Source organism: Nannobrachium achirus (genome assembly GCF_963921795.1).
Source record: "Nannobrachium achirus genome assembly, chromosome: 6".
Classification (NCBI taxonomy): domain Eukaryota; kingdom Metazoa; phylum Chordata; class Actinopteri; order Myctophiformes; family Myctophidae; genus Nannobrachium; species Nannobrachium achirus.
Window position 1 is genome coordinate 56628637 of NC_137815.1, and position 14948 is coordinate 56643584.

At 40.7% G+C, this 14948-nt stretch overlaps 1 protein-coding gene across 5 annotated transcripts in view; it reads right to left on the reverse strand.

Moving 5' to 3' along the window:
- The window catches only part of nav1b (neuron navigator 1b), a 97604-nt gene that overhangs the window by 11236 nt on the left and 71420 nt on the right, over positions 1–14948 (reverse strand). For 4 of the 5 annotated variants that reach the window (XM_080727438.1, XM_080727442.1, XM_080727441.1 and 1 more), the window contains 6 exons: positions 12452–12529; positions 9535–9618; positions 7811–7928; positions 6466–6611; positions 818–996; positions 218–371 (listed from right to left, as the gene is read on the reverse strand). In XM_080727438.1, the coding sequence (XP_080583564.1) occupies positions 218–371; positions 818–996; positions 6466–6611; positions 7811–7928; positions 9535–9618; positions 12452–12529 (759 nt within the window). The remainder of the gene's footprint in view (positions 1–217; positions 372–817; positions 997–6465; positions 6612–7810; positions 7929–9534; positions 9619–12451; positions 12530–14948) is intronic. The other variant, XM_080727439.1, reaches the window with a different exon arrangement.

Consider the following 14948-nt stretch of genomic DNA (forward strand, 5'->3'; position numbering starts at 1 on the left):
ACCACTCGAACCCTATAATAGGCAAACATTGGTCGATATTAAGTGAACATTGGCCAAAAACTGTCGATCTAAGAGCTCACAGCGGCTATTTGACAGATTCGGTATAATGGGAAAAAACTAAAGGAGGGGGCCAACTAAGTATAGAGCCCTGGAGGACCCTGGTCAACGAAGACAATAGGGTCTAAGTGGTTAGTTTAGCACGTTGATCACATGTCACCTGCATGCTGGTCATGGTGTCCTGCAGCTGTTCCAACTGGTGGGCGGAGCTGAGGGCCTCCAAACGGATGTCTGTGAGTTTCCTTTCCTTCTCCCAGAGTGCCGAACGCAGGTTCGTCACCATCTTTTCATCCTCCACGTCATCGCCATCATGTCTGCCGATGTTGAGTTTGCGAAAGAGGGTAAGGAATTTGAATGACCTCACAACAAGATGTTTTAGTCTTCATTAACTGGCCAAGTGATCAATCATGGATTGCAGACATGCAATGTCGATGTAAAAAATGAAAGGATGTCTCTCACACACACACACACACACACACACACACACACACACACACACACACACACACACACACACACACACACACACACACACACACACACACACACACACACACACACACACACACACACACAATTTTGGAAGGATAACATGTGTTTAAATAATTGCCAAAAGTAGAATAACAGGAAATGAGTCTTGGCAACATCGAGATTGTGGTTGCAATTCCAATGTGGATATGCATCCATCCGTCATTAGACAATTGAAATGTATGTGTGCCATATGTTACAGTGATCATCTGTGCGTGCTCTAAAATCTCACCCGGAGGAAGAGGCCGATGTAGAGGACTTAATCGTTGCGGAATGGCTCTCCCCATCATGGTGGACTTTGGGGGATGAGGGTGCAGAGGATTCTGGGGTGGTGATCTCCTCAATGTCAGCGTACGAGGCCGAGAGCTTGGAACCCTTCTTACTGAAGGCTTTGTTGAAGGAGCTCCGTAGCTGTTCAGAGAGGAAATAAGCGTACTGTCAGCTAAGACGTTTGAAGACCAGACCCAGGCCAAGTAACATTTGCAAATGATTATCAGTATTTATTTTAAACGTTGTGGAATGCCAGATGGCTGTAGTTTGTTGTATACATTATAACAACACTTTTGATAGTGTTGGGCAAGATGTTGATGGTATGAACAGGTGACTTCCCAGAGCGTTCATGTGATTGTCTAAACAATCTGATACTCAGATAGTTTTCTTAAACCACCTGGTTTTCAGTAACTATATGTGCTATACTGTAGGTTTGAATATATAAATTAACAATGTACCCGGTGAAGAACAATAATAATAATGATAAATACTCTAATCACTTCATTGTCTAACTCTGGTTATGTCCACTTTTCTGAGGCAAAACAGGATGGACAGTAATACCCTGCACTACGTAATCTGGCAGAATGGTGAATTACTGGTCAGTTGGATGCATGCATAATGACAATATTGACTAAGCTTAGTCAGCAATGAGCAGGGAACACACAAATTAAAAAGTGCAGTTTATAAAGCCTGGGTTGTAATGACCATTCGGGGAATAGAGCGCTGTAAAATGGAAAAAGCAGACCACAATTTGAAAATGTTACTTTGGCTCAGTGCACAGTCAGCCAAGCAAGCCTTTTAAAAAGAACACCACTGGGTGCCTGGTGGCTCCGGAAGACTGGCGCAGATTGGTCAGATTATGCACAGCCTATACTGACTGTATGCTCCTTGTGAGCATGAGGACCCAGGTTCAAATCCAACCCCTGTCTTGTTGTGCATGTCTCTCCTCTCTCTCTCTGTCTCTACTTTGACCTACAGTATCTGAAATAAAGCACATTTCCCAAAGTAAATCTTAAGTAACCTACACATTTTTACAGCCGTAAAGTATTGTATGTGGAATCAACTTTTGTCTTAATAATGCTGCTGTATGAGTGTATGTACTTTTACCCTGTTGATGGATAACATGGTATGAACAGAGTTTAATGCCACAGACTAAATAATGGTTAAGATGAAAACACATCTGAAATGAAGCTGTGATATATATCACACCTGTGATATAACACAAATATATCAGTCTCTCATGTATTCATGCCTTTATTTATTACTAGAGATGATTAGCACCCACAATTCCAACTAAAACATAAAAACATAGGAGTGTTATTGTCTGTATGTGGGTGGGTGACGTGACGTAACGTTTTCGCTGTCCTCGGTGTCAAACATGTATAAATAAAAAATATATTTGTCAAAAACCTTCTGAATATTGTGCAGGACATTAAGCTTTATGTGAACTTACTCAAGATTAAAACATTTCATTCCTCATTTCTTCAGAATCTTCAACCAAACATGGCAAAACTCATATGGTGTGACTGTCCTGACCTTGTTTCTCAAAGTGGGAACTTGAATAAAACTAAGAAAAAGAATTGCTAAAAATCATTTGAAAATGAATTTAGGCTAAAAAAAATGTCTATTTTGAGCCTATATCTTTTCAAAGTCAAAGCATAATGTTTTCAGTCATTTCTGATCAAAAACATTTTGTCCCCCAACCCAAAATCATTTGGTGTGACACTAGTTTGGAAAAATTAAACAGGCAATTATTTGGACACCTATTGGCTAGAGAGGTCCTTCTTCTGTAAGGCTATTCAGCACTCCCAGCACAACTGCAAGACAGGTGTCTGAGGTGAGTTATGATTTTAACATTTTCATGAAATGCCATCTTGTTGAAACGTTCACAAACTCACCATTCTGGATGTCTTTTGGTGTGACACCTTTTCTTTAAAAAAAGCTTAAGTTATTTGAAGTTTTGGTCATATTTCCATGTAGATCTAGGCTGCTTTGTTATAGCTAGCATGCTGTTAGCATGCTAATGTGTACATAGTAGCCTCAAGGTAAACCTAAATGCAGAAAACAGTAATATGGTGTGACACTTAATCATATGGTGTGACAGGTCTGCTTGTCACGCCATATGACTTGATTGTCACACCATATGATTTATACTGTATTTAACTACAGATATAACAATAAATAACAAAGTTCCATGTTTCTTTTGTACATTTAAACATTTGTTTTAAACATTTTTACATAAAATGTAATTTAGCTTCATTCAGTGATACTTCAAATTCATCAGACAGAGCAGAAACCCCTTCACAGAAACCTTAACATATTGTTTCAATCTAAACAATATTTTCTCTTTGTCTTAAACTATACATTCCATTTTCTTTTGTCAGCTGGGAAATGACAAGTGCTGAGAGAACGAGAAAGTACAGGGAGAAACTAAACAATGACCCAGCAAGGAGAGAGGAGCCAAAGGGGCGAGACTGCATTTTCTAAGAAGAGCAGGAGGTTGTCTGTGGCATAGCAGAACCACAACAAGGCAGCCGGTTTGCTACCCTCACCAAATACGACTGGCTGATGTACAATACAGTCTAAATGTATAATCTAATCTGATCTAATACTTTTGTACTTTCACTCACTGGACTGGACAGTGGACAGTGTTAAGGTAGGACCCAAGACAAAACTAGCGAAAATAGCTGATCTACAAGCGCTCAACACGTTGTGCTTGTAGATCAGCTATTTTTGGAGTTGCGCAACCCAGCACTCTTTAGCTAGTGGAGATGTGGTGTAATGTCATGATTCCTAATTACATTTGTTCAACACAAAATGCTGTGTTCAAGTTCAGGAGACTTCGGAAAAAAGCAATTTACCTGAATGCTGAGTTCTGTTTCCACTAATTGGTGTTAATAAAATGTTGCCTTGGCTCCAAGTGTGGCTATGCGCCTTATTGTCTCTTTAGGATCCTTCTGCCGTGGGCCGGCAGAAGACTTAGGTGTGTGTAGCATTCCTGTGCACATCCTCATCATCCATCTACTACTACAATTCTTTCTTATCCCATGTTAAAGCCCTACAATAATATCCTGTTCAGAAATATTAAGGCCATGTTATCCTGGGTAATTGTTTAATCAATCAGTAAAGTTCAGTACTCACTAATAGGTAGGTTAAACACAGTTTGTTTTGACACATGAAGATATGATCATACGGTGTGACACTAAATCATTTGGTGTGACATTCCAAATAGTGAAAAATCATACCTTTATTAATGATTAAACCAAAAAAATGTTTATGCATTACATAGAGAATATTATCAGGAAGAGTCACAAATATTTGTGTAATTTTAGAGAAAGTTTTGACAGAATACATTTAAAATATGTTGTAAGATCATGAACATGGGCCTCACACAGAGTGTCGATTATGAAAAAAACATACAGATATAATTAATTTTCAAAAAACTATAGTGGATCACTGGTTAGTTATGATAAAGGACTTTGATAAAGTGAGTAACTTAAGAAAGATGTACTCCATTTTCATTTTATGAACAATTATTTTCATGTCACACCATATGACGATTTTAGGCACAAGTACAACAAACTGCTGAATAAAGTCTGATTCCAATAAAATATCTAAAAACAGAATGTATTTCCATAAGGTTGAGAGTGAGTAGAACAAAAGTAAATAACTTTTATGCCTGCAATATAAAGTTTTTTTAAAAACACATTTTTTGGGGCGTCACGTCACTGACCCATATAACAGAGAACTCAAATGCAGTCTAACAGGAAATTCTAATTTGACTGCATGTTAACACTACTGAAATGATTACTTCTTCATTCATCAACTTTTATAGTTCCTCTGTCACAGAAGAATTTCATTATGTGGATTATCTACTGTAGCTAAGCGAATCATACTTAAAATATCTGAATGACATTTAAAATGATCAAATATGGCCGCAGCACAGTGAGACGGAAAATGAAGTGTAAGATCTCTATATCACGAGAGACTAATCTTCCAAATAGTTCACTAGTACGACTCATAAAGGGGGCTGCAGGCTGGAAAGGAAAAGGTGGTCAGGGGGATTAGGGCTTTGGACTCTGTAAATTACTCACCTCGTAGACCTGAAAGAAAAAGCATGGAAGCAGGGGAGAGAGATCAGAGGCATACATTAACAGGCTATTGTAACAGGGCAAGGAGAGAATCACATACACACATGCAGAAGGATAAACAGGAAGAGAGGTCAAGCTGAACACTGGTTATGTGTGAGTGGCATACAGTGTGATGTTGACTACAAACCAAAACTAAAGAGTGGTAATTTGCTGGACAAATCACATTGCAAGTCATCCTCACAAGAACATGTGAATGATAAACCCATAGCAGACACACTTGCAGCCAACAGATTGCAGTACCAGTCATGTGGGCTATTCAATATAGAATAATAAAATCTGCCAAGAGGTTTCAACGACACTTTAAATATTGTTGATGTCGGGCAGAGACCTCTTATCTCTATATTTTCCTGCTTTTTTGGCAGCTTGCTTTGCTTAGCAAGGCTGCTCTGTGCGCACGTCGCAAAAAATGTCCGTAACCTGGGCATCCCCTTTCGTCCATATACAGTATATACCCCGACCCAGGAAAGGGGGCGTGGCTGTGCAAAGGCAAAGAAACTGACTCAGAAGGTGCAATATTTTTGTAACGCCACTAGATAGAGACAGTGTTCTCTAATACAGGAAATACTGTAGCTAAAGAATGAGTTCTTGTTTGTCTATGAATGCCCTACTTTGTCATACTACAGTGTGACATGAAAGTAGCATAAACAGCCAATCAAAACTCAAAACGCGTCACGATGCAACGTGTTTCGAGCTTGTAGATCTGGTATTTTTGCTGTTGAATTTGACTCCTGAAAAGTAACAGTTTTGTATACTGTATTAGAATTTCGTCCGCCTTCGGCAGCCTCATCCCAGTGTTCGCATGCTTCGCGTGCTCACACGCACACTCTCATGCACGCGCACAGCTGACACACACACACACACACACACACACACACACACACACACACACACACACACACGCACACAGCGCGTGCAGGTCCATTTGGTAACATGCATTTGCAGGGAGGCGCACGTGAAGTTTGTGGCAGTTAAAGCATTGCCTCGCAGCTCAGCAGCCACACACACACACACACACACACCCACACACACACACACACCCACACACACACACACACACACACACACACACACACACACACACACACACACACACACACACACACACACCCACACACACACCCAGGGAGGTTTATTTACCATGGCGACGGCTAGCGAATGAACGGACGGCATGGCCTTACGGCCTACCTATGGCCTGAATGACTTGAAGTGGATGCGAAGTGGGCGTGAATGGGCGTGGAAGTGGGAGGTGGCTTTTAGCCAATTGTATATATAAGATTAGATGAGGTTTCTACCCAACAGCAACGATATTTGGTGGTGATTGACAACATACAGTATCTGATGCTCTCTGAATCATCCAAGCATCTGGTGTGCAGGTGACCTTTACGCAAACATTGACAACTATATTTTGCAAGCATTATATGACACAGGAACAGCACCACAGAATGTATTCTGTGCTCACCCAGCTCTTCTTCTTCTTCTTCTTGGCTTCCTGCTCCTTCAGACTACCCAGACTGGAGTGGCTGGTGGTGCTGTTGAGACTGGAGAGGCTCTCCGACGAGTTCTGACGGTTGATCAGCAGTGCATGCGTCTCTCTGTCTGTCTGGTCTGTGAACAATAGAACACAAGAACTCAGGGACGTGCAGAGAATGTTAAAGAGGCAGGGGCTGATATTTCTAAAAGGGCCTTTTTGTGAAAATATCAAAAATAGCAGCTATTTTCAGTGCTTGATACCACACTGAACTAAGCATAATCAAGTCAATACTGGAGATGTGGCGTAACGGCATGGATTTCTACACAGAGAGGGCAATTCTTTCAGCATAAGATGCTGCATTCAAGTTCAGCAGAGTTTAGACAAGGCAATTCTCTTGAATGCTACCTTCAGGTATGGCATGGAAAGAGGGCATTTGCATTTCTTTCACCATAGTAAAAACTGCATTCATCGTCTGGAGAGGACACTTTTTGAGCGGTGGTAAACCGCTCCATAGAGTGGCTGTGCGTGTGTCTGTAGCCACTTTTCCTCAGCGTTTTGCCATAGCAATGTGTTTTCCTCAGCGTTTTGCCATAGCAATATGTGTGTGTAGCAATATTACATCACATTACATCACCAGTTACATCCTAGACCAATCTGTAGCCACTTTTCCTCAGCGTTTTGCCATAGCAATGTGTTTTCCTCAGCGTTTTGCCATAGCAATATGTGTGTGTGTGTAGCCATATTACATCACCAATTACATCCTAGACTTATATCCTAGTCTTTTTCCTCAGCGTTTTGCCATAGCAATGTGTGTGTGTAGCCTGTATTACATCACCAATTACCAATTGAAGACGTTATGCAAGAACGACCACCGCTCACTTCACATTGGGTGTGACTTTTTACAGGCGGGTAAAAGGGCAGGGGTTTGAGCCCCCTTTGATGTCAAAAGGTCATAGTCAGATTTACAAATCGACCACATCTCAGGAACAGTTTTCCTACCAAAATTATACTTAGCCTACTTATAAAATCGAACCTCTGTTCGAAGTGGAGCTGTGTGTGTGTGTGTGTGTGTGTGTGTGTGTGTGTGTGTGTGTGTGTGTGTGTGTGTGTGTGTGTGTGTATTGCAGTTGATGCTCAGGGCAGGCTAGACTCAACAGCACCTCTCTGGTCACCCAGGGTACTCAGGCTACACCAGAGGCTACATACAGACAGACAGACAGACAGACAGACAGACAGACAGACAGACAGACAGACAGACACACACCGCCACGTATAGGGAGCTTGTGTTCCACACAGCTCCAAAAATGATATACAGTATTCTACAGTGTATAACCCCTACCTGTTGGTGTGACCTCTGGGTTACTCAAAGCCACCTGGATGATTTCCTGCGCTTCTGTGTTTTTGACCTTCAGAATCTCAATGGTATCTTTCAGCTCAGACAACTCAGATTCCTGTAGAAGGGAAGTCAGAAGGTGAATAATGAGTATAATTAAACTCAGTTATTGAGTTTAATTATAAACTCAATCGGCCTCTCAATCGGCCTCCTGGCCGACAGGCCAGGAGGCGAAGACTATGTTTTCGCCCCTGTCCGTGTTGTGTATGTGTGTCATTGAGTTTACAACTAATCTCAGATACCGCCGGACCAATCAGTGTGAAACTTTTCAAGCACGCTCCCAATAGGCCAAGAAGACCCTCCACCCCAATATTTTCAAATTGGTCTCATGGGGGCACTATAACAGGCCACTTTACATGTTGAACTGTAGATTGGATTGGATAGACCCTGGATTCCTTGGATCATGATGCAACTCTCTATTTAAGCCACATTTTCTTTAAAAGGACTCCTACTCCTACAGCTTTGTTCTAACCTCACACAAATGGTAAACATCATCTGTGGAGTTATTTGATGAACATGTATTATTATGATTTGTCATATTCCACTCTGATTGGCTTAATTTGCTTACAGTTTTACAAAGGGCAAATTTTTACAAAAGATTGCTAAATAATCTAAATGATAGTCTGATCTGCCCGGAATTTGGATCCCACATTGAGGTGCTCTAAACACAGAGCTACCCATAGGGGTGCTACAAAAGCTACAAATATCACTGTTTGTTTTTCTTCCCCCACCACATTAGGCACAAATGATCTTGTGAGTAATTTTTTAGCAGGGCCTATTTCTTAACCAAAAATGTCATACAGTACATCACCAGCCAATATATATTCAATCCCAAATTGGAATCACCTGTTGTGGGACTTCTATAGGGGCCGTCACAAACATAAAAACCCGAACCTAATTTAGTAGAAACACAATTTCCCCCTGCAGTTTCCTCGCAATGTGCCGGCTACAACCCATGACTGACACAGGTCTGGGAAGGCCACCCAGCCTGGCGAAGACCTACGCTCTGAGGAGCGCCCTTTAGTTACTATTTTGTCATGTTCATTAATTTATTATTTCTATTTGAAAGATGCCATTATGTTATTTTTCATTGTGACTTTGTTACCTTACAGAGCCTATAACACTCCCCGAAATTTTCAGTCAACCCACGCACGCACGCACGCACGCGCACACACACACACACACACACAGTAGTAGCACATTCCCACAGACACATTCCCACAGTGACATCATCTAAATATTAGCAAATAAAATATCTGTTTTTTCCCCTTTTTATATGTCAGCGCTAGCGGCCGTTTAAGTGTGGTGACTAGGCGTTTCAAACCTGGGCTTAAGACCCATGAGTGTTCCAACTTCTCTTTCCATCAATTAGTCCATGACTGGAAGTTTTCCTTGGACTGTTTTCGAGGTTATTCCCTCTAAGGGTGTTGGTGTTTTGGGGTATTCACTCTAGAGAGGATAATGTACTGTATTTGCTGGATACGGTCAAGAGAACAATTCATTCAAGGACTAAGAGCCTTACAGTATCTTGGGAGACTTTTAGCTTCTCATATAAATCCAAATAAAATGCTAAAATAACACAAAATGCTCCAACTTTCCAATGAAATTAAATAACATAATTATAACAAAATAAAATAAAACAGAGGGATTTCTGGATGTGATACCTTCTGTTCTGAGGAGGCAGACAGCGTCTGTAGGCGTGCTGTCATCAGCGCCAGGCTCTGCTCAAATGCAGCTACCAGGTTAGCCTTTTGAGATACAGAGAGACAGACAGAGAGAGAGAGAGAGAGACAGAGACAGAGACAGAGACAGACAGACAGACAGACAGACAGACAGACAGACAGACAGACAGACAGACAGACAGACAGACAGACAGACAGACAGAGAGAGAGAGAGAGAGAGAGAGAGAGAGAGAGAGAGAGAGAGAGAGAGAGAGAGAGAAGAAAGGCATATGAGTCACAGGCTGCAATAGAAAGGTCTGCAGTCTCACAGGTTCAGGATCAAGCAAATAGCTCTCTCCTTCTGCAGGGACGACATGGGAGGGATGGAGCAATGACCAGCTGTGGAAGATGTCAAAGATGAAAGAAGGGGTTAGGTGACGGATATGAGGGATGACTGGGATGTAACGTCTGGGCACAGACCTCTTCAACCAGATGTAGCATGTTTAGAGTTTAGTACTGTACAGTATGTGATGTGCATAATGCGATGTGGATCATTATTGAACTCTGTTTTTCATGACTGCAGCATTATCTGTTGTAGTGATTCACTGTTATTTTGTTCAATCATGAACTCTCATGTGTTCTTCTGTTCCAGTTGCTTTGCAACAGATCTTTGTGTTTCCTTGTATGATGGAATGTCAAGGTCAGTTTGTGTGGTTTACTGTAATGATAATGGTCTACATGCATTGAGGTGAAGGGTCAGTTGCACTTGCAGGAAGTGTCACATCACAAACCAAACAGGTATCTCTGGCGGCCAACGGCCGGGCTTGGGCTACAGTCAAAAGTATCATGCGACACTGAATGGACGGAGAGGAGGTTCTGAAGTGACAGTGGGACAAACCTGGCCAAGCTGATACACCCAACATCCAATGGCGTGGGTCAATGGGAGCCAAGCAGGGGGCAGCAGTGAGTCCAAAAGTACAAGGAGGAAAGGGTTAGGCTTACAGAAACTTGGCAGTTAATTCATATATTGGACATATTTGGTTATATGTTGTACCCTTTAAAAACTATAAGTTTAATAGAACCAGAACACTGTACAACCCATCTTCTACATCCAATAGCCTCACAGAGGAGCAATACAATCACAGAGGCTGATATAAACAATGAGCAACAGAGACATTAAGAAAATAATAAAAATACCCCATTTCCACCAAGGAACATCATGATCAATAACCGTGATTACGTTTACAATATTAAGCAAAGTAACTGATAATGATAATCCTGATTAAAAATAATCGTGCAGCCCTAGTTCAAGATCCTACTATGGATTTACACCGACTCAAGCTCACACACATTTACACTTGCTGATTTGTTGGTTATTTTCAGAGGAATTTGCTGTATCATGTAACTCTATGGAACTAGGCTCTGGTTATTTCACACATCACATTCTTCCTCGATGCCCATTTGACATCCAAATATTTTTGGGGTAAAAAGTGCGATTGTAAAAAGTACTGTAAACATCCACAGCAAAATTCTGGCTAAATAAAGCTCAAACTCGTTTTGATCTTCACATCATGATAGATGCAGTATTATAAATGTCATAGTTGCATGCAAGAAAAATGTAAAAGAAGACATTTTGAAAGCATTTTTAATTATATCTTCATATAACCAATAGTCAATGCAAATAGAGCATCTTTAGACATCAGTGTTCTCCCTTTGGAAAGACAATAGTTCAGGAGTTATAGTGGCTATCTGGGAATCAGAAGGGCCCTGGTCCAATCCTAACTCAGTCACTACAATTCCTCTATTCATTCATCACTCCATAGCACTGTATTCCCAAATAGCTTCCTCCTGAGGATGTGTGTGCATCTTAAGAGCATATTGCCTCAAACAATGACCATTGTATAACCGTGTTGAATAATTCTAAGCCATGCGGTTATTTGGAAATTCACACCTGGCGTGTAGTGAGCAGTGCTATTTATGAATTAATTTCATTAAGCGTCCCACGAAGCTTGGCCAATGTGACCCTGGGGGTACAACAAACTTTGAGCACTTTGTGCCAAGATGTAGGCCACGCTTCGTTCGATGCATTGTCCGGGACGCTTTGATGTTGGAGCTTAGTTCCTTCCAGGAGCACCACTCAAAATGTATACATTCTGCACAATGTATTATGTGAAATTAGCCTCCACATGCATAATATTTCAAGAATCACACAGCTCATTGATCATCCCATACCTAATATGATATGTTGGAGTATGGTGACTAATAGACCAAACGAGATTAGCTGAAGAAAGGTTAAAAGTGAGAACAGTAATAGGGAGAGGAGTGTCTCTGAGTGCGTGTCTGTGTGCGTGACAGACGCAATACCAAGCAAGAGAATCTGGAACATGACATGGTTACTCTAAGCACTCTTAAATCGCTTGGGAGTGGGTGTAATCAATCCCTGGGGGTGTGACACAAACACATGCACACTCATGCACACATGTCCTGCCAATCCTGTCTACTGTTATTGATACTTGTTTTCTTTTTGGTCTGTAGATTATGCCTCATCATGCTATCAACATAACATCAGGACAGACTTCTCTCACACCTCACTCTCTTTAGAGTGACTAAGATTTTTTACATCGTTGATGCCTGAGTGGTGAAACGTCAGTTACAACTAATCTCTTCTGCCCAGCAGCAATACAATTTACATGATACATTCTCACTCAGACCAAACACTTGTAATGTATCCAACAGAGACATTAAGAGATTGGCTTGCCAAAGGGAAACTAGAAAATATTCCTCTGACATAGAACAATCTACTGTCTGTCCTACTATCAATTACAAGTGAAACTACAGTAAACTTCAAGTGTTCTCTGCGAAAGTTCCTGCTAACTGGTGGCATACAGATGTTCAACACTGGCATATTTAGTATACATACATTGGCAGAGAGCTGGGTGGTCAAGGTGGCAACCTTCTCCTGGGAAGACTCCAGTTCTTGCCTCAATTTGCGGATTTGCTGTGAAAAGAGTGGACGGTAAGACCAAGCAGTGTACCTCACACAAATTGACACTGATCACACAAGTACTGTATGAGGATGTTAAGTCAGGCTTTGACCATGATAGATAAAAATAGTGTACAGCCAAGAAATGCAACATCACATTGTGGTAAACGTTTCATAGATATAGATCTGAATAATTCTTCACTATAGGCCTACAGTCAAATCTGGGTAAATCCTTAAGGCTAGTCCACAGTACACACCAATGCAACATCCAACTACTTGCAACCACTCTTCCCAATGGCAGTTTCAAGGAGTTGCATTGGTGTGGACTGGCCTTAAACTGTTTTGTTGCAAGGAGTTGTGACTAGTTGTATTGGTGCGGTCTGGCCTTCTCTTAAATCTACTGGCACTGAACATTTTCATTAAATGTGAAAGCCTTTCTTCATTATATATGTAGGCAGTCAAATAGACAAGAGAGATAAAAGAAAACTAGAAAAATACAATTGGAAATTACAATAATTATTGTGGTTGCCGTGACGCAAATTTCGCAAATTAATTGTGTCTTAACATTTGAATTTTCCCCATTCAAGTCAATGGGGAAAATTAATTCACTAATAAATAAATGGTCATATATGGAGATCTGTGTCAGTCCTTGTCCCTTTTATGCCCATATATGGAGATCCCTGATGTCATCAATATTAAGCCCATATCTTGGAAAGCCCATATATGGACATACTGTATCATTCTCATGTGGTCTATGATGTCAGACATCTATGATGTCAGCCATCTCCATATTTGGGAAAAGGTACATCTTTATTTAACCTCTTGAACCCCATTGCCCACGCCGGCGGGGGCAAAGGGTGTTGACCTCTGAACAGCTGTCAATAAATGTCAATAGATCAATAGAAACCAAATCAAACTACAATTTCTTTTTTGATTATGGTTACAGTGGTCCTACAGCATAGTAATCAGCTGGCATTGTACTTTTCATCCATTCATTACTCATATTACAGTATTATTACTACTTATTGTTACTAGTTTTTATCATTTTTCACCCTATACTTTAACATTACTAATATTACAGCACTACTCTCACTAAAACATCTGTAGAGTTTACATAGTTTGGAATATTTTCATACAATTTTGCCTATCAATTGATGAAACCTTGGTGAACAATTTCTCTATTCACTATATATGTTTTCAATGAGGTCTTGAGGCTCATTCACTATTCAGAAGGCAAAATTTCCATAGGCGGAGGTCTTTTGCAATCATCTTTTCCTAGGTAAATGATCACAGCAGGAATTTTTGGTAAGAGAAATGTGATGTTTTACAATGCATTTGTGAATTTTCAGGGGTTAGCTGACATTTGCTGGGTCAAGATTAGCCACAATCATTGTAGTTTTGTGTCCACAACTGTTCCAATTTGGGCATACATTTTAGGCGGATTTTTCCCCTGGACCCCCCTGGGGCTTAAGAGGTCAATGGAGAAAATTAATTCATGAATAAATATATAAATTAAACTATATATATAACGTATCTCTCAGCAGAATAGCATGCGTGCGTGTCCTGATGAAGCTGGTCGATTTGACATATGGCCCAAGTGCGTGCCACCAAAACTGTGGGAGGAGTAGCGAGGCAAAAAAAAAAAAGGTTTACTTAGGAGACGATGGAAGATGAAATAAGGTACCATAGGGGCAACCACACTAATAAGCTGGCTGTGAACTCATAAGACAGCGAGACAGACTGAAAACACAGTTGGGTGGATGGACTTGGTGGAATGGACACATAATGAGTGAGCAGCAAAGCACCTGTTTGCCTTACCTCTCCTTGTATCCTCTCCTCGTTCTAAAGACAGCATGGTAAGGGTAAATAAACAATCAGTAGGGGGGAATAGGGTCACAATGTGAGCTTCAGGGGCAGATAAGGCCACTAACTAGACTAGTAAATATGTTTGACGCTAGAGATAGATAACAGGTGTTAAATTATGTGCTTGGTGGCAGGCCAGTGGGAGCTTACAGCACGGCGGGCACTTGAGGACATAAATTAGATTGTGAGAATGAGTTCAAGAGGGGTTAGGAGGTCACTGAATGTAAAATATGCTTAAACCATGGTAGACCAAGACAGTTGAATGTAGGCACACTGCTGTATACCAGAACCTCTCGGGTATTCAAATGCAAAGGAATAGTTTCATTTAGAGAAATAAAGTTTTAATTTAAAAACAGAGTAACCCAAGAGCTGTTATGTCTGTTCTTTGGCAATTTTATTTGTTTGTGTAAGCCACACTTCAGACTGCCAACTTTCTTTTTCTTTTTCAATGATATTGAAACATAATTACAACAGAATAAGAGTACAATTGTGAAAATAAAACAAATCAAACCAAGCATATTCATGCAATAGAAATAACACAATGTGAATTACACCAAAATTATAACTTTTA